Raw genomic sequence first — 18086 nt, forward strand, 5'->3', positions numbered from 1 at the left:
AGCCTGTTGTACGGCTGTAAAGGTGTGGGTCGACATCTTGAACTGACATTTCTTCTGAATGCGGAGCCAGTGGAGCTTCCTGAGGTGCGAGTGACGTGGGTCCGTTTGGGGAGATCTAGGATGAGTATGACTGGTGAATTTTGTTTGGTCTGCAGTCTCTTGAGGAGGTGCAATGTGATTCTTACGTAAAGTGTGTTACTGTAGTCCGGTCGACTGGTGACTAGGGCTTGGGTGCCGGTTTGTCTGGTGTCAATGCAGAGCCACTTGACGATGTTACGGAGCATGTGACTGTCTTTTCACGGTGTGCTCACTGTCCAGGATGATGCCACGGTTATGGGTGTGGCAGGTCAGAGTGGGTGAAGGTCATAGTTCGGGAGGCCCCCAGGCATCACTCCTCATGGCGGCGTTCCTTAAAATCAGCCCTTCTGTCTTGTCTGTGTTGCATTGAGGCAGTTGTCTTTCATCCAGTCAGTAACGCTCGTCATGCACTTGTGGAAGTTGGTCAGTGTGTCTTGTGTGGAATATTTAGTGTGCTGTGTCTAGTGTGTATAGTAAATACTGCTTTTTACACTAAAGACTAGTATGGACAATCTTACTATTTGGGTCACTTTGGGGATATTTTGAGTTATGACATAATCAAAAATGCTTTTCTTTCAAGCTGAGGTTGAGGGCCCTGGTTCTCTAAGCAAAATGTACAGGGGACATGGCTATAGTCTAGGGCCAAAAACCATTATAGTTTTCGGTGAGATTTAAATACCTGCCTACATTGATGGGGCTCATTTGTGTACCGGTGGGGCTCTGACACAATAAGAAAGATATTGTGGCGTTCCGCAATGAATTTTTGTATGTAGCCTAAATATCCATGACTCTGGGCTGATTTCAATGACTTCAAGGCGACTTCAAGGCGACAACGAATAAGCTGAATGAACTATAGTATTTCTTTCAGTATACTTGTAATGGGATTAAACTATTTAACATCCAACGCAAGGAGGGACCCAGGGAGAGCCGTGCGCGAGCCGGTCGCTCCCTGGGTGTGTTCGCGCGAGGACGACTGGGCGCAGGACAGGTGGGGTCTGATTAGAGGGAAAGTTATAAATGGGTCTAGGGCAGGCGGGAAAGGAATGCGCTAGTGGGAGGCTGGAGAGGGAGGTTCTTTTGCGGTCTCGGCGTGTCTTTCTCCCATCCGGAGGACGACGTGGACAGCGCTGCGGCCATGCCGGCGGTTCTGCCGGTGGTGGCTGCGGGTTTCCGTGGTGCCCTCCCTGGAAGTACCGGGCGCCCACCAGCAGGTATGTTTGGCCCCCACTGGGGCTGCTGGCTGGCGAGGGGCGCCCGGTGGGAGGCGGGGCCGGTCTGTTGGGAGGTTTTTTTCCAGCGGGCGGGGGCGGGGGGATTTGCGGCCAGATAGTCCTCCGTGGGTGCCAGGGCAAAACGGGGAAGGAGCCTCGATTTGCAGAGCCTCCCCCAGGTTCCTATTGCTGCTCCAGTGCAATGGAGACTCTCTGTGCCCCTGCATGTTGTGCCTCCAGGTGCTTCCCCTACCTGATGTTCAACGGGCAATGGTATCTCCTGTTCCCTGCCACCCCCTTGGTGGGGGATGCCCCCCCCTTCTTTGTCAAGTGGTGTTATTGAGGGCTGCTCAGGTTTTAGGGATGTTTCCTCTGCTCGGTCTGGGTTTGCATTGGCGCGCGGGGGGCGCGATTCCTCGAGCTGCGTTGCTCTCTCATGACCTGTCAGCGCTGTCCATTCCCTAGGCCCCCGGGGCTCCGGATACTGGGCTTGGTGGGCCTCTTTCTGGGTTTCAGCAGGCCAACTGTGCTGGTTTGGAGGGGGCGGGCTCTTGGGGGGGGGGTTCCTGCGCCATCCTGTCCGTTTTTTTCCCAGAGTTGCGTGGGGGCCCAGTGCCTTGCAGGGTGGTCTGGCGGGCGGCTTGGGCGGTGGCCAATGGGTTGTGCCTTGTCCTGGTGGGTCTTCTGTGGGCGTTCCTCTTGGCTCCAGTGGGGGTGTCACTCTCGCTGTTTCCTCGCAGTCTGGCTCGAGCAGCCCTCGTTTCCCGGTTTCGGCTCCAGCTGGTCGGCTGGTGTGAGAGGCTTGCGGACTGACCCTACGGCTGTTCCATGTGGGGGGGGTCCGGGAGAGTTATCTGGAGCGGATTTTCTCTTCTGTAGCGATGAGCGCAGTGCGCAATGATGACATTAACTGGCAATGTTACGATGGTGGAGTTGGTTATGGGGCTCTGCCTAGTGGCAGTACACAGTATTCGTTTTTCTGGTGATGTTTTACAGTTGGATATATATGATGATGATTTGGGAGAGGGGGAGTTGAGGGAGAAGGATGTTGGGCTTTTGGCAGCACGGGCCCAACAGGGTGGGGTGGGGGCAATTCCCAGATCCTCGTATCTTACAGGGGTCACGTGCGGACCACGCAACAGTACGAGAGTCAGCGAGGAGTCGTCCAACTCAAGGGGATCCTGTGGTGTTTCCTCAGAAGTTATCCCAGTTGCCAAGAGGTAAGGATGGGTGGTGGTCCGTTTGGAAACAAGGGAGGATTCTCCCTGCTAAGCGTACCAGATCTATTGGTACTCGTGATGGGGTTATTGAGGAGCGAGTTGCTCTGCACCGCTGCTTGTGCGGCATGCGGAGGTGAATGCTCATTTTGAAGGGGACGTTGACAGGGGACTCAGCGACACCTATGGAGCAGGTTGCGGAGGATAGTATCCTTCCCAAGAGTTTGCCTTATTCGGGAGTTGGGATGCCTTTGGGGTCTCCATGGTCTGCGACAATTAAATCTAGAGTCTGGAATGGCGGAGGATAGTATCCTTCCTAAGCGATTGGCAACAAAGGGAGAGTCTCCCTGCTAAGCGTACCAGATCTATTGGTACTGGTGATGGGGTGATTGAGGAGCGAGTCGCTCGAGCACCGCTGCTGGTGCGGCAGACGGAGGTGCATGCTACTGTTGCAGGGGATGTTTCCGCCAGTGGGCCTGTGCGGACAGGGGACTCAGCGGCACCTAAGAAGCAGGTGGCGGAGGATAGTATCCTTCCTAAGCGATTTGCCTTATTCTGGTGTTGGGATGCCTTTGGGGTCTCATTTATCGGGGAAAAATAAATCCAGGATCTGGGATGGCGAGTTTGTTGATGTGTTCAGGCTCCTGCATCGTGATGTGCAGGTAAAGGCAGGGTCTACGGAAGACGACTTAGAGTTGGCTCGGCGGCCGCGAGTCCCGAAGTCTATTGAAAATTGGACCAAGGGAGGGGTACAGGGGGCAGAGGACAGCCTTCGCACTGTGTTTCAAAGGGCTCCTACTCCTATTAAGGTTGAGTTTCTTACTTGTGGTTGAAGGAATACCCCGATTTGGAGGCGGCCAAGACTTTGTCCTGGGGTTTTCAGGGTAGGTTTCTGGATTGGGTACCAGGGTCCTCGGTTGGGTCGGTGGTCTGATGATCTGAAGTCCGCCAAAGAGTGCCCCCAGGTTGTACAGAAGAAGTTGGAGTCTGAGATTGCTGCGGGGTAGGATAGCTGGTCCTTTTCTTAGCTGTCCTTTACCGGATCTGATAGTTTCCCCTCTGGGTGTTGTCCCCAAAAAGGCGGCTGGGGAGTTCCGGCTCATCCACCATTTGTTCTGGCCGGAGGGTTCCTCTGTCAATGATTTCATCGACCCGGTAGATTCTAGCGTGTCATATGCTTCTGTGGATGACGCCCTGAGGCTGGTTTCGCACCGCGGGCCCTGGTGCTCTGCTGGCGAAAAGTGACAGTCAATCGGCTTTTCGCCTTCTGCCCATTCATCCTTGGGATTTTGGTCTCTTGGGTATGCACTTTGGGGGACATTTCTATGTTGACAAGGTTTTTTGCCGATGGGCTGTTCAGTGTCCTGTGCTCTCTTCGAGACTTTCAGTACTTTTCTGCAATGGCGCTTCACTTTCATCAGTGGCCATGTTTTGGTATGTCATTATTTGGATGATTTCCTTTTCATTGGTGCGGGTCGGTCTGGGCAGTGTCAGTTGGCCCTAGAGATCTTTCAGGCTATGACCGCGGAGCTGGGTGTCCCTTTGGCACCTGATAAGACCGAAGGCCCATGTACCATGTTGACCTTTTTGGGGAATTAAAATAGATGCCACGGTTATGGTTGCCAGGTTGCCTGCTGGCAAGGTGCGCGAAATCTCTGATTTCATCAGGTTGGTGTTGGGCGAGCGCAAATTGGAGCTCCTGAAGGTTCAGAAGTTGCTGGGGTACTTGAATTTTGCGTGCCGAGTGGTTCGTGCGGGTCAGACGTTTTGTAGGCGTCTGGGCTTATCACTGTCAGGAGCCAGTCTTCCTCATCATCGGGTGCGCCTTGCCGCACCTGTCCGGGCAGGGATTTCAAAGGCGTGTCCTTGTTTTTTGCGGACGAGGACATTCTCTGGCAGGTGCAGCTCTTCACGGACGCTTCTGGAGCCAACGGCTTCGGCATCTTTTGGGACGGGCGTTGGTGCGCGGCTGGCTGGCCTGTTCATTGACAGGGGCAAGGGCGCAGCATTGCTTTTTGGAACTGTTCCCTTTGCTGGCGGCTCTGTACATCTGGGGGGAAGAGTTCCGGAACAGATCTGTGTTGTTCCACGTGGACAATATGGAGGTGGTTGACCTTGTTAACAGGCAGAGTGCAAGGGATTTGCGTGTGTTGCAACTGTTGCGTGCTTTCATGTTGCGGGCTGAATATTGTATTCAAAGCTCAACATGTTACAGGGGTCATTGATTGCATTGCTGATGCTTTATCTCGCTTTCAGTGGTCGGAATTCGACGATTGGCTCCTGGGGCGGATCTAGAACAGACAGCGATCCCACAGTACGTATGGCCTTGGGGGATTGAGAGTCCGACAGTTGGTTGAGCATTCAGTGACTGACTCCACCCGTCGGCGCTATTTACCGGCTTGGCGGGATTTTTTGCAGTTTGGTGAGAACAAATTTTTTCGGTCAGGCACCAGTGGGTTTGTGTGATGAGCGTTTTTTGTTGCATTTTGTTTTGCATTTGGTGGACAGAGGCCTCTCCCAGACGACAATTTCGGGTAAGCTGGCAGGGATCTCTTTTTATGGGCAGCTTCGTGGGGGAGGGATCCTGTTGGGGGGTGCTGGTCCGGACGGTTTAGGAAGGTTTGGGTAGATTGCAGGGCGGTGCCCAGAGGCTGCGGCAGCCGGTGACTTTTGATTTGCTTTAACTGATGTTATCCCAGTTGGCTGTCTGCTGTTATGACGCTTTTGAGTGTCGAAATTTCGCTTGTGTTTGATGTGGTTATTTTTTGCAAGGTGGTCCCTGGTGAGAAGGGGTCCCAAGTACTGTCCCCACTTATCCTCTGGCTACAGGACAACTCAGGACATTCTCTCAAAATTGGAAAGGAAGACATCTGGGTCTTCCCCATGTACTTATTTTTGGACTACCACCGAAGGAGGTGCTGTGAACCCTCAGGGTTGTCGGAGCACTTCAGCGAGTTTCCCCATAGTTGTCTCTTGGGTTTGGCCCTGTCCTGTAAGGGTCGTGTGCAGGGTTTCCCTCTCTGTTTCTGCTGTCTCTAGAAACCGAGCCATAATTTTCTTGAGTCTCTCCTGCCCTTCTGCCATTTTTCTTACTATGGCCTCCATTTCCTCCGATCCCACTTCTGACACCAACTGTCAGAGGGACGGTCGGAAGCAGAAGCGAGGAGGTAGTATAGGATCTATATAGTGATTTTTATTAAGAAATAAAATCAGAGACACGTTGGGTGAGGTAGAAACACACTAATAGGTCTGTGGATGCAGCACAGATAGGGGACTAGAACTCGATCCAAGCAGGTTGCAGGAGGGCACAGTCAGGATGGAGGGCAACAAATAAAAAGAATAGTCCTGTTGGGTCAGCACAGGCAAAGAGAGTGTGGCACACACTGGATGGTTCCAACATGATTGGTGGCCTTGGTCGTCAACGGGGTCCTCATCACTTCAGAGGGTATCCGGTCAGGTCCCGAAGTTTCAGCTCCCACAAAATGAAAGGAGAAAGCAGCGGTCAGTACGCAGGTCCTACTTGACCAAATATGACTTCCACCATACCACGTGAGGGACTGGCCAAAGGAGTGATGGAGAAAATCCGGGGGAAAAAACAGAGGGGGGGGGGGGGGGGGGAGGGGGGGAATAACCAAAAGAAAGAAAGGAAGTTCAGGTGACCGGTAGTGTTTAAGTAAGGTGATCGGTAACACTCTAGGCTCCAAATCACTCTATTCGGATGTGAGGGTTGGACACACAATAAGCAAGTTGTGAGGTGAAGAAACGTAAAAAAACGCGCCTACAAGCAAGAGTCTCCCTCTAAACCGCCCCCATACTTCTCCTCCCTCTGGCCAGGTCATGTACCGCTCTCTGCCGCGACTCTCCTGAGTTACGGTGGTTCAAGCGCCTCCTCCGGGATCCACCAGTCCTCGGTCCAATCTTCGGGGTCCTCCGGGTCTCTGACTCCAATGCCTTCAGTGTCAGCAGCAGCCTCCGCACTCGTCTCCAGTCCTTTAGCGTCCGCTCTGCTCTCTCGCTCTCTCTGCGTCCCAGCAGTTGACTTACATGACACGCCTGCAGCCTCTCTTTTCTGCCAAACCTGACCTCCCCCTGGTTCCTCAGATTGGTTGTCGCGTTGTTCCGCCCCGCCTCTCCACTGGCCGGCTGCTTCCGAGTCACCTCCTCCTCTGGGCTGCGAGATGAGGGAAAAGTCTGCAGTTATCCAAAGAGGTGGCACGCGTACTGGGACATCCTTACATCACCGACGGAAGAACACAGAGAGTCCGCCTACCACCGTACAAGTCAGAGGCCACCGAAGTCATCTGCGGCGTCCCTCAAGGATCCTCACTGAGCCCCACCCTCTTCAACGTCTACATGAGCCCCCTCGCGGCCATCGCACGCCAACACAACCTCAGCATAATCTCCTACGCCGACGACACCCAGCTGATCCTCTCCCTGACCAACGACCCCGCCGCCGCCAGAGCCAACCTGCACGAAGGGATGAAAGAGGTAGCCGAGTGGATGACGACCAGCCGCCTGAAACTGAACGCGGACAAGACGGAGGTCCTCATCCTGGGCTCTTCACCCTCCGCCTGGGACGACTCCTGGTGGCCTCCCGCCCTGGGCACCGCACCCAAACCGACAGACCATGCACGCAACCTATGCTTCATCCTGGACTCCTCCCTCTCCATGACCAGGCAAGTCAACAACGTCTCCTCGGCGTGCTTCAACATCCTACGCATGCTACGGAAGATCTTCTGGTGGATCCCCACCGAGACCAGGAAGACCGTCACCCAGGCCCTCGTCACTAGCCGACTGGACTACGGCAACGCCCTCTACGCCGGTACCACCGCCAAGCTCCAGAAGAGACTCCAGCGGATCCAGAACGCCTCAGCCAGACTCATCCTCGACATCCCACGAACCAGCCACATCTCCGGACATCTGAGAGACATTCACTGGCTACCCGTCAACAAAAGAATCACCTTCCGCCTCCTCACCCACGCACACAAAGCCCTACACGACCAAGGCCCGAGCTACCTCAACAGCCGAATCAACTTCTACGCTCCCAAACGCCACCTCCGATCAGCCAACCACGCCCTCGCCGCCGTCCCCCGCATCCGAAAAGCGACTACAGGAGGAAGGTCCTTCTCCTACCTGGCCGCCAAGACCTGGAACTCCCTCCCGACCGACCTGCGCCTGACCCAAGACCACCTCTCCTTCAGGAAGAAGCTGAAGACCTGGCTGTTCGAGCAGGAGTGGCACCCCCCCACCCCCAGCGCCTTGAGACCCTACGGGTATGTAGTGCGCTCTATAAATGTCATTGATTGATTGATTGATTGACCTTTTAGACAGAAGGCTGCATGATCACTATGTTGTGACAATGCATGTGTTCATGGTATGCAGACTCACTCCATGCTTTCTCACTTGGTATACACAGGGCTGCATCTAATGAACAAGGAAAGGGGCACATTGCCAGGAGATGCGACAGGCTGGCAAAATGTCCCCCTTGCCTCAACACCACGCACATACAATTTGTCTGCCCAGGGCTGCATCTCTTTAACAACAATATGAGGATGCTATGTGAATCCAACAGATTTTTCATGATTTCTATCAGGAGTCATATACCGCTGATAGACATGTAGAAGCGATATCTGAGGAGAAATTTTTGCGGGACCACGAAACTTTGAAGGTTACCCTGGAACAAAGTATGATGCTGTCTGCTCCAATTACGGGGATGAGGTCGAGCTTGCTCTAACATTGCAAGCAGCCGGTAAGTCTGTCGGCCCGAAAAGTTACCGCTGGAATTTTATCGCACGTTTCGGTAAACACTCTGAGGTGTGCTTAAATCTTTATTTCAACTAGCCCAGAAGGGCCAGATTCCCGACTCATGGTGCAAAACTACCATAGGATAAACCTGAGCTCAGCCCATCATCATACAGACCCATCTCCCTGATATGTGCTGAGAGTAAGATCTATTCTAAAATAATTGCCCTAAGGTTGGGCAATGTTATTACTCCAACTGCTCTTCACGTGCAGGAAAGATCAGGCATTTGATGGAGAGAGCATCCGGGGGTGCCTAGGGATGGTTTTTGACTGGTTCCAGCGGAACAGCCTCAAGGCCAACTCCAACAAATCGGAGGTTCTGCTTTTCGGCTGCGCCTCGGACCCTGAATGGCGGGAGTGGTGGCCAACGGACATGTGTCCCCCTGCTCAGTCATCTCTGGTGGCCAAAAACGTGGGAGTCAAGTTTGATAACAATCTTACGCTAAGAGCACACATTCTTGGTCTGACGGGCACTTGTTTTGGCATTTTGAAGATGCTCCGGAAGTTTTACCTCTGCTTACAGAAGAGCATAGAAAGATCACTGTTCAAGCCTTAATAGGCTCCAGATTGGACTATGCCAATGCCCTATATTTAGGGCTCCCGGACTATCTTGTTCAGCGGCTGCAAGTGGTGCAGAACTCCTCGGCTCGCGCCGTTTTTGGCCTTCATAGGCGAGCTAGAGCATCCGGGTTGGTGCAGTCGCTTCACTGGCTGCCCATCCGGAAGCGGATTATGTTTAAAACTCTGACTCTGGTGCATAAAGCACTTTTTGGCTCGGGAGCAAGGTACCTGCAGCGAAGAATTGGCTTTTATCGCCCGGTCCGTTCACTTCGGTCAGAATCTTTGTTCACGGCCGTGGTCCCTCGAGTGAGGAAGGCTCGCACTGGGGGTCCCTCCTTCAGTCTCAGGGCCCCCCAGCTGTGGAATTCCTTACCTCTGGCTCTACGTAGTACTCCCAATCTGTTTCTGTTTAGGAAGCGCCTTAAGACCTGGCTTTTTAACCTCTAGGGTGTTCTTCTTTTCTTTTGTCTCTGTCTTATGCTGTTATGTTTTTTTAATCACTGAGCTGCCTACATAAAACGCCGGGACACTCTTTCTGAGTAGCCGTGCGCTATACAAATAAAAGTATAACATAACATAACATAACATAACATTAACATCCGCCAACACAGGTATATCCCGGGTCGAGAAACATTGGACCACATCAGGCGTGCCATAGCTCTGTTTGATTGGGCTCAGGCTACAAATACATCTCTCTAGATGATCCTGCTGGATGCAGAGAAAGCGTTCAACAGGGTCTCCTGGGGGTTTCTTTGGTCCGCCCTGTATGCAAAAGGCCAACATAAGAATTTTGTACAAGCAGTGCAGGCACTATATGTACTTCCTGAGGCCTGTACCCGGATATCTGATCAAGTATCTAAACCATTTACTATAAGCAGAGGAACTCGACAGGGTTGTCCTTGCTCCCCGCTATTATTTGCAATTTATATTGATCCCTTTTTAAATAAACTGGACGCAAATATATCGATTAAAGCTGTTACGGTTAACAGTACCGCTTATAAAACACTAGCGTATGCTGACGATATTGCGGTTTTCACGTCCGATATAAGATCAGCTCTTCCGGTATTAAAGGAGTCAGCAGAGATGATCGGCTCAGTGTCGGGCTACAAATTAAATATTGATAAAACCCAGATTCTACATTCAGCTACTTCATTCCCAGAAGAAGTTCCAACTATATCAGCAGCAACATGTCTGGGAGTAAAGATTACGGCTTCAGTGGAGCATATACCGGAGCTAAACATCTTGTCAATAATAAGGAATATTAATAAGACACTTGAGAGACTAGACCATCTACACCTATCAGCGCATGGCCGATGCAATGTCATCAAAATGACGTTTTTTCCTAAATTTCTATACTTATTTCGGAACCGCACCGTTAGAATTTCTGGCATCCTGTATCTCTGAGCCCGAGGGGGCATGCGTCAGATTCCTTTGAAGGTATCGCAGAGTCAGAAGAGCAGTTAAATGGATGATCTTACCCAGACTTAAGGGGGATGGGGGATGCCCAGCCTTCTCCTCTACCACTGGGCTGCATTACTACAGTACATGGGGATATGCTGGTCGGGGCTAATGCAGTAGTCCCCGTTGCCACCAGACCTACTATTTACGAGGTAGCACTTGGTGAGGCTGATGGTCAATGTCTAGGGAAAATTCTAGAGCCAAGCTATTATAAAAAAAAAAAATTAAATCATTCAATCAGCCTATTCTAGCTGGAAAAAGATACAACGGAAGCTTGGCATTTCAAATATTAATGCCTACATCCTGTTCTCATCATTTAGACTCTTACCCCCAATTTTTCAAGATCCAACTGCGTCTAGCTGGGGTAATTAAGGGATTAATGTCCTGGGTGATGTCTGTTGTGGGGGACAAATCACTTCCTTTTCTAACTTACAAAAGAAGTTTGGCTTTTCTATGAATCACTTTTATAAATTCTTGCAGATCAGGAGTTACCTGGGTAAAATTATGGCTCAAACAGATGCAAACATGGGTAAAATACCCCTGGTTCACACAATAGGGAATAGATCTCATATTGGGACAATTTACCAAACGCTGTTGGCCGGTCTCCCTGACGACTTGTCTACCCAGACTGATAGATGGGGAAGGAAGTTTGGAAAAAGAAGGTATTGACTAAGAGCTTGCCAACCAGATTTTAATTACTGGCAGCCTGAGGACCCAACATTTTATGTCGGTATTTGACTTATATTATACTCCGGGGAGGATCTCCAAATGGGCAGGCCCAAAGGGCAGTAGGTGTGGGGCATGGGCTGCCGATACAATACATTTGTTTATCTCCTGTCCCAACGTTATCAAATTCCTCCAGGATATCTAGTTCTTTTTTAACCACATACTCGGCATACCGGTTTCTTTAACACCTGATATGATTATCTTGGGGGTAGAAGTGAGCCAGGAGACTATGGCTCGGCCTAGATCCGAAAGTGGATTTTTATTTGTTGCAATGGCTATTGCCAGAACATGCATTACCTCTCAGTGGATTAGTCCTGACCCTCCTACATTTATAATTTGGCAGGCTAAATAATTAGCTACTTATAATATGGAATCAGCTGTATACAGATTGGAGATGGGAATTGGGGAGGAAAATTGGTTGCCAATTTCTAGCTGGATCGGGTAAACATCTCTGAATTTGGCTTCATGTATATTTGCATACATCAGATTTTCCTTGCTCAATGTCTTTATCCTCCTAGCTCCTTTAAGATGTAAGATTTTTATTTTTCTCTCCCTTTCCTTTTCATTTTTTTCATTTGCCATGACCATCTGTCAACTGCCAATGATTCAATTAAAAATAAAACAGAGAATGCAACAGATTATGTGCACAAGGGAGCATGCCACCACTGATGTCAGCACACATGCACCATTTTGCAAATGTGTCTGACTTGATTTGCAGATTGTATATGTGCATGAAGGGGCTCCTTCAGTCTCAGGGCCCCCCAGCTGTGGAATTCCTTACCTCTGGCTCTACGTAGTACTCCCAATCTGTTCCTGTTTAGGAAGAGCCTTAAGACCTGGCTTTTTAACCTCTAGGGTGTTCTTCTTTTCTTTTGTCTCTGTCTTATGCTGTTATTTTTTTTTAATCGCTGAGCTGCCTACATAAAGCGCCGGGACACTCTTTCTGAGTAGCCGTGCGCTATACAAATAAAAGTATAACATAACATAACATAACATTAACATCCGCCAACACAGGTATATCCCGGGTCGAGAAACATTGGACCACATCAGGCGCGCCATAGCTCTGTTTGATTGGGCTCAGGCTACAAATACATCTCTCTAGATGATCCTGCTGGATGCAGAGAAAGCGTTCGACAGGGTCTCCTGGGGGTTTCTTTGGTCCGCCCTGTATGCAAAAGGCCAACATAAGAATTTTGTACAAGCAGTGCAGGCACTATATGTACTTCCTGAGGCCTGTACCCGGATATCTGATCAAGTATCTAAACCATTTACTATAAGCAGAGGAACTCGACAGGGTTGTCCTTGCTCCCCGCTATTATTTGCAATTTATATTGATCCCTTTTTAAATAAACTGGACGCAAATACATCGATTAAAGCTGTTACGGTTAACAGTACTGCTTATAAAACACTAGCGTATGCTGACGATATTGCCGTTTTCACGTCCGATATAAGATCAGCTCTTCCGGTATTAAAGGAGTCAGCAGAGATGATCGGCTCAGTGTCGGGCTACAAAATAAATATTGATAAAACCCAGATTCTACATTAGCTACTTCATTCCCAGAAGAAGTTCCAACTATATCCGCAGCAACATGTCTGGGAGTAAAGATTACGGCTTCGGTGGAGCATATACCGGAGCTAAACATCTTGTCAATAATAAGGAATATTAATAAGACACTTGAGAGACTAGACCATCTACACCTATCAGCGCATGGCCGATGCAATGTCATCAAAATGACGTTTTTTCCTAAATTTCTATACTTATTTCGGAACCGCACCGTTAGAATTTCTGGCATCCTGTATCTCTGAGCCCGAGGGGGCATGCGTCAGATTCCTTTGAAGGTATCGCAGAGTCAGAAGAGCAGTTAAATGGATGATCTTACCCAGACTTAAGGGGGATGGGGGATGCCCAGCCTTCTCCTCTACCACTGGGCTGCATTACTACAGTACATGGGGATATGCTGGTCGGGGCTAATGCAGTAGTCCCCGTTGCCACCAGACCTACTATTTACGAGGTAGCACTTGGTGAGGCTGATGGTCAATGTCTAGTAAAAATTCTAGAGCCGAGCTATTATAAAAAAAAAAAATTAAATCATTCAATCAGCCTATTCTAGCTGGAAAAAGATACAACAGAAGCTTGGCATTTCAAATATTAATGCCTACATCCTGTTCTCATCATTTAGACTCTTACCCCCAATTTTTCAAGATCCAACTGCGACTAGCTGGGGTAATTAAGGGATTAATGTCCTGGGTGATGTCTGTTGTGGGGGACAAATCACTTCCTTTTCTAACTTACAAAAGAAGTTTGGCTTTTCTATGAATCACTTTTATAAATTCTTGCAGATCAGGAGTTACCTGGGTAAAATTATGGCTCAAACAGATGCAAACATGGGTAAAATACCCCTGGTTGACACAATAGGGAATAGATCACATATTGGGACAATTTACCAAACGCTGTTGGCCGGTCTCCCTGACGACTTGTCTACCCAGACTGATAGATGGGGAAGGAAGTTTGGAAAAAGAAGGTATTGACTAAGAGCTTGCCAACCAGATTTTAATTACTGGCAGCCTGAGGACCCAACATTTTATGTCTGTATTTGACCTATATTACACTCCGGGGAGGATCTCCAAATGGGCAGGCCCAAAGGGCAGTAGGTGTGGGGCATGGGCTGCCGATACAATACATTTGTTTATCTCCTGTCCCAACGTTATCAAATTCCTCCAGGATATCTAGTTCTTTTTTAACCACATACTCGGCATACCGGTTTCTTTAACACCTGATATGATTATCTTGGGGGTAGAAGTGAGCCAGGAGACTATGGCTCGGCCTAGATCCGAAAGTGGATTTTTATTTGTTGCAATGGCTATTGCCAGAACATGCATTACCTCTCAGTGGATTAGTCCTGACCCTCCTACATTTATAATTTGGCAGGCTAAATAATTAGCTACTTATAATATGGAATCAGCTGTATACAGATTGGAGATGGGAATTGGGGAGGAAAATCTGGTTGCCAATTTCTAGCTGGATCGGGTAAACATCTCTGGATTTGGCTTCATGTATATTTGCATACATCAGATTTTCCTTGCTCAATGTCTTTATCCTCCTAGCTCCTTTAAGATGTAAGATTTTTATTTTTCTCTCCCTTTCCTTTTCATTTTTTTCATTTGCCATGACCATCTGTCAACTGCCAATGATTCAATTAAAAATAAAACAGAGAATGCAACAGATTATGTGCACAAGGGAGCATGCCACCACTGATGTCAGCACACATGCACCATTTTGCAAAGGTGTCTGACTTGATTTGCAGATTGTATATGTGCATGAAGGGGGACCTTCCTGCACATACACATTCTTGCACACAACTCAGACAGACGTGCACAATTGTGCATGTGTGCTGACATTGGTGGTGGCATGCTCACTTGTGCACATAATCTGTTGCATCCTCATATTGTTGTCAAAGAGATGCAGCCCGGTGCAGACAAATTGTATGTGTGTGGTGTTGAGGCAAGGGGGACATTTTGCCAGTCTGCCGCATCTGCAGGCAAATTGCCCCTTTTCTCTTTCATGGTTCCCTTATATTGTGGTCTGATATGAATCTTTGGCTACGTTTAGAATTACTTTTCTGTGCAGATTTCCATGTCTATGACCCCACCAATATGTGTCTTGCAATATATTTTTTGACTAGGGTGATATGTGTCTATACCCCCAGGGACAAGAGTAGCTGTGACAAGATCTGCAGTCATTGTGGATGTGCACTGGTAGATATTTAATTGTGCATGAGTGACATTGGGCGCATCCATCTCCTTCCCCCCAGTCCATGGTTGCTACTCACTGTGTTGCTGATCTTGCTGGTCATGTTCAGCAATATCATGTCCCTGGACTCCAACCACCGACTCTTCGCAGACGACTGCGGGCACCTGTTCCTCCAACACATCCAGCTTCTCTTGGGGTCTGGACTCCCACCTCCGGTCTGCAGTGCTGCATTGAGATTGGCCAACAGTTTCTCCTTGGTCTTGTGCTTAGCATCATGCCAGTGCTTCTTGCAGTCGGTCACTGTCCTCCTCACCTCTCCAACAGCATTCACTTTGGCTACGATGGACTGCCAGATTGCATTCTTGGTCCCCAATGACAAAGTGGAGCTGACAAACAGCTGGTGTTGTTCTGAAATCAGGACCTGGTTTTCCTGCTGGCTGAACTTGGTTTTCCTCTTCTCCTTGCCCTTCTCCTGGCTCTCTGGCTGGTCCTCCTGGCTGTTTGGGGGGTTGTTTTCTCCTGCAGTACCGGGTCCAGCTTCATTCATGGTTCTTCACTTTTTTTCTCAGTTTGTTACACCTTGCAGGCTTTTTGTAGTAGCTTTTCCAGTCTAACGTGAAAAAAAGTGGGGTCACGCTAATTTGCGTGCAGTTTCTGGCCGCTGACTGGCCTGCCGCCACATTTTTCACGTTAGCTGAAAGATTTGTATTGCTGTGACACTGTTGTTAACGTTGACAATTTCCGCTGACATGAGAAACTATTGCCACGTAGCGTCAGCTTGTACATATGTCGCTAACGTGGCGATAGTTTGCGGCGGTCCGCGGCTATAAAGAAATTGCTGCTAACTCATGTTAGCGATATATTTCACCAATCCTTGTATTTATCTTCCACACTTTCTTTAGTTGTTTATTTGTGGTCAAGGTAATTTTGATGAATGGAGATCCATTCATCAAAATATGTGACTATTTTCTTTTCAACCGAATTCCTCGTGAAGGGTTAAAAAAGCTGTTCAGCTATTTATTGCGGAACTGACCTCCTCAGGACAAATTTCAAGGTGTTATAAATTAGTGAAAAACGAGGACAAATCACTGCTGTAGAATGAAATAAAAAGCTATTGATGCCCTTTATATATTTACATGTTAGCTATATACATTGTACAGTTTTATATTACACACTTGTCTAATGACAGAATGAATCTGCGATGTACATATTCAAACACACCTAGGGTTTAATTTATGGGTTTTTGAAGTAAGGTAGAGCAGCATGCCATCTTGCTGCGCTGCACTACGGCACATTGAAAGGGCAGGAACCCGCCGTATTTATCAAATACAGCGCATTCCTGTCCTTTCCCCTGCAAGGAGACCTGTGTTGTAGGCAGGATTGTTTTCGTGCAGGAAGGGGCACCTTCCTGCATGAAAACAATCCATAGAGGCGTTTCTTCCTTCTATGAGTGCTGCGGAATGCAGCATACATAGAAAGAGGAAGAAACTAGGAGAAATAACGATATTTATCCTTGATACGCCTCAACTGGGGAGGCGTAAGATTTTGAAGCATTTCCAGGTTTACAAATCCTTGGAAATATGGGAATGCATCAGAACCCATGGGAGTTGCGTGGGAACATCCACGTCAACGCCCATGGAATGCCTCTCTTGCACAGAGTAAGGCGATGTAGTGATTTGCGCAGTGTTGCCGTACTCAAGATTTATGAGGCCACTGCAAATGTTGCTTTGTGTGGCTACATAAATCTGACTCAGAGTCTTGTGTCACGCATGTACCACTTTGTGTGGTGCAAACGTAATGCAAGGCTCTCATAAATATGCCACCAAATTCTTTCTTAATCAGCACACTAATGTTAAGTTAAATCACAAAGGTATTAAAAATGTTACTCCTAATGGCAAGTCGAGACTTATTAAAAGGACTACTTACTCCTATTGACCATTAGATAAACATATTGCAATCAATATTTGTGGAAATTGAAGTACATGTGTAGCGCTTATGTTATGATCGACATATTTCTTTTATTAAGTTTTAGACCATAATTCTGTCTTCTTCCAAGCACAATTGATTATGATCCTGACTTGTTGAGGAACCCTGATGTACCTATGGGGTTCCTAACATCAGCATTAGTCTGTCAGTTTGGGGTGCTTATATATTATTTTATCATTAGTAGGCATTGTTTATGCATCTTACGTGAGGTTAAAGGGAGATTTGAAAGCATGAGGCTCCTTCTATTTCTTATAATTTGGTATCAGGTCCCTAAAATAACCTACATCAGTAACAAGAACATTTACCTAGAATTTTTTTTATCCTCACCCCCAAGGTTGAACAGTAATTCCTATGACTTATCTTCTACCATGTTAATTCTAGATTTTGTTTGCCTACTCTAGGACTGTGAAATCTTGTGAATGGTACAAAATGATATAGCTAATGCCATAGATTTGATGGAGTGATCTCGGTGCTTGCTTATTTTTAAAACAGCCTTTAAATCACTGCTGTAGCCTTTTTGATGATGCATTCTATGGCATAAGGATCCCAGGATACACCAGAAAGCCCCCACGGCCTCTCAATTTGGCAAAGTACACAGGGGACAACACTGTCCTCTCACATATTCCAAATATATCCAGAATGCAGTTAAAGGTGTGCAACTATGCATATACATTTTTAAACAAATTTTGTAACACAGAACGTATTCTGGCATCTACTTTTGTGAAGCACGTTTTGTGATCTTTTTTCAGTTCTTTAATTTGCTGTAGCCATGCTTTACTTTTTCAGCGTTGAATCCATGACGCTCAAAGATGCGGCACAACCTGAAGCTACGAGCTCCCGCTTGTTGGATCATAATAAAGCCAGAGACTGCCTTCTTCCTATGGGGTAAGTGCCATCCTTCTTTGAATAGGCAAGATTTCCTGTTTTGAAATATACCAATTTTGAAGGACCGAAATTACAATGACGCATGGCATATTAATATTTCCAAGTGATTTTTGGTGAGTTGTTATGCACTCAGTCTGAAATCATCACTTAAAATTGAGTTGTTGCATTACCTGTTCAGTATGCTCTGACTGTGCTGGTGACCGAAGCCGATGACACCCACAAGCCCTCAGTTTTTAGTTCCTTGTTTGCTTTATCCCCTCTTCTCATGGCTTTCTTGCTCTTTGTTTTCTTACTTTCCTTGAGTGTTTTGTGTTTCCCACTTGTTCCTGATGTTTCCACTCCCCCTTCCTGTCACTATTGATCTTATACAGTGCTGATTTTTAACACTATTATTTAGGTCCACCCCAGTTC

At 48.0% G+C, this 18086-nt stretch overlaps 1 protein-coding gene across 1 annotated transcript in view; it reads left to right on the plus strand.

Moving 5' to 3' along the window:
- Positions 1–1213: 1213 nt before the first annotated feature.
- The window catches only part of LOC147684987 (3-ketoacyl-CoA thiolase B, peroxisomal-like), a 58907-nt gene continuing 42034 nt past the window's right edge, over positions 1214–18086 (plus strand). The window contains exons 1-2 of the mRNA XM_086939746.1: positions 1214–1289; positions 17558–17675. Of these exons, the coding sequence (XP_086795872.1) occupies positions 1214–1289; positions 17558–17675 (194 nt within the window). The remainder of the gene's footprint in view (positions 1290–17557; positions 17676–18086) is intronic.

This window comes from Lissotriton vulgaris, chromosome 10 (assembly GCF_964263255.1).
Source record: "Lissotriton vulgaris chromosome 10, aLisVul1.2, whole genome shotgun sequence".
In the NCBI taxonomy this organism is placed as follows: Eukaryota; Metazoa; Chordata; class Amphibia; order Caudata; family Salamandridae; genus Lissotriton; species Lissotriton vulgaris.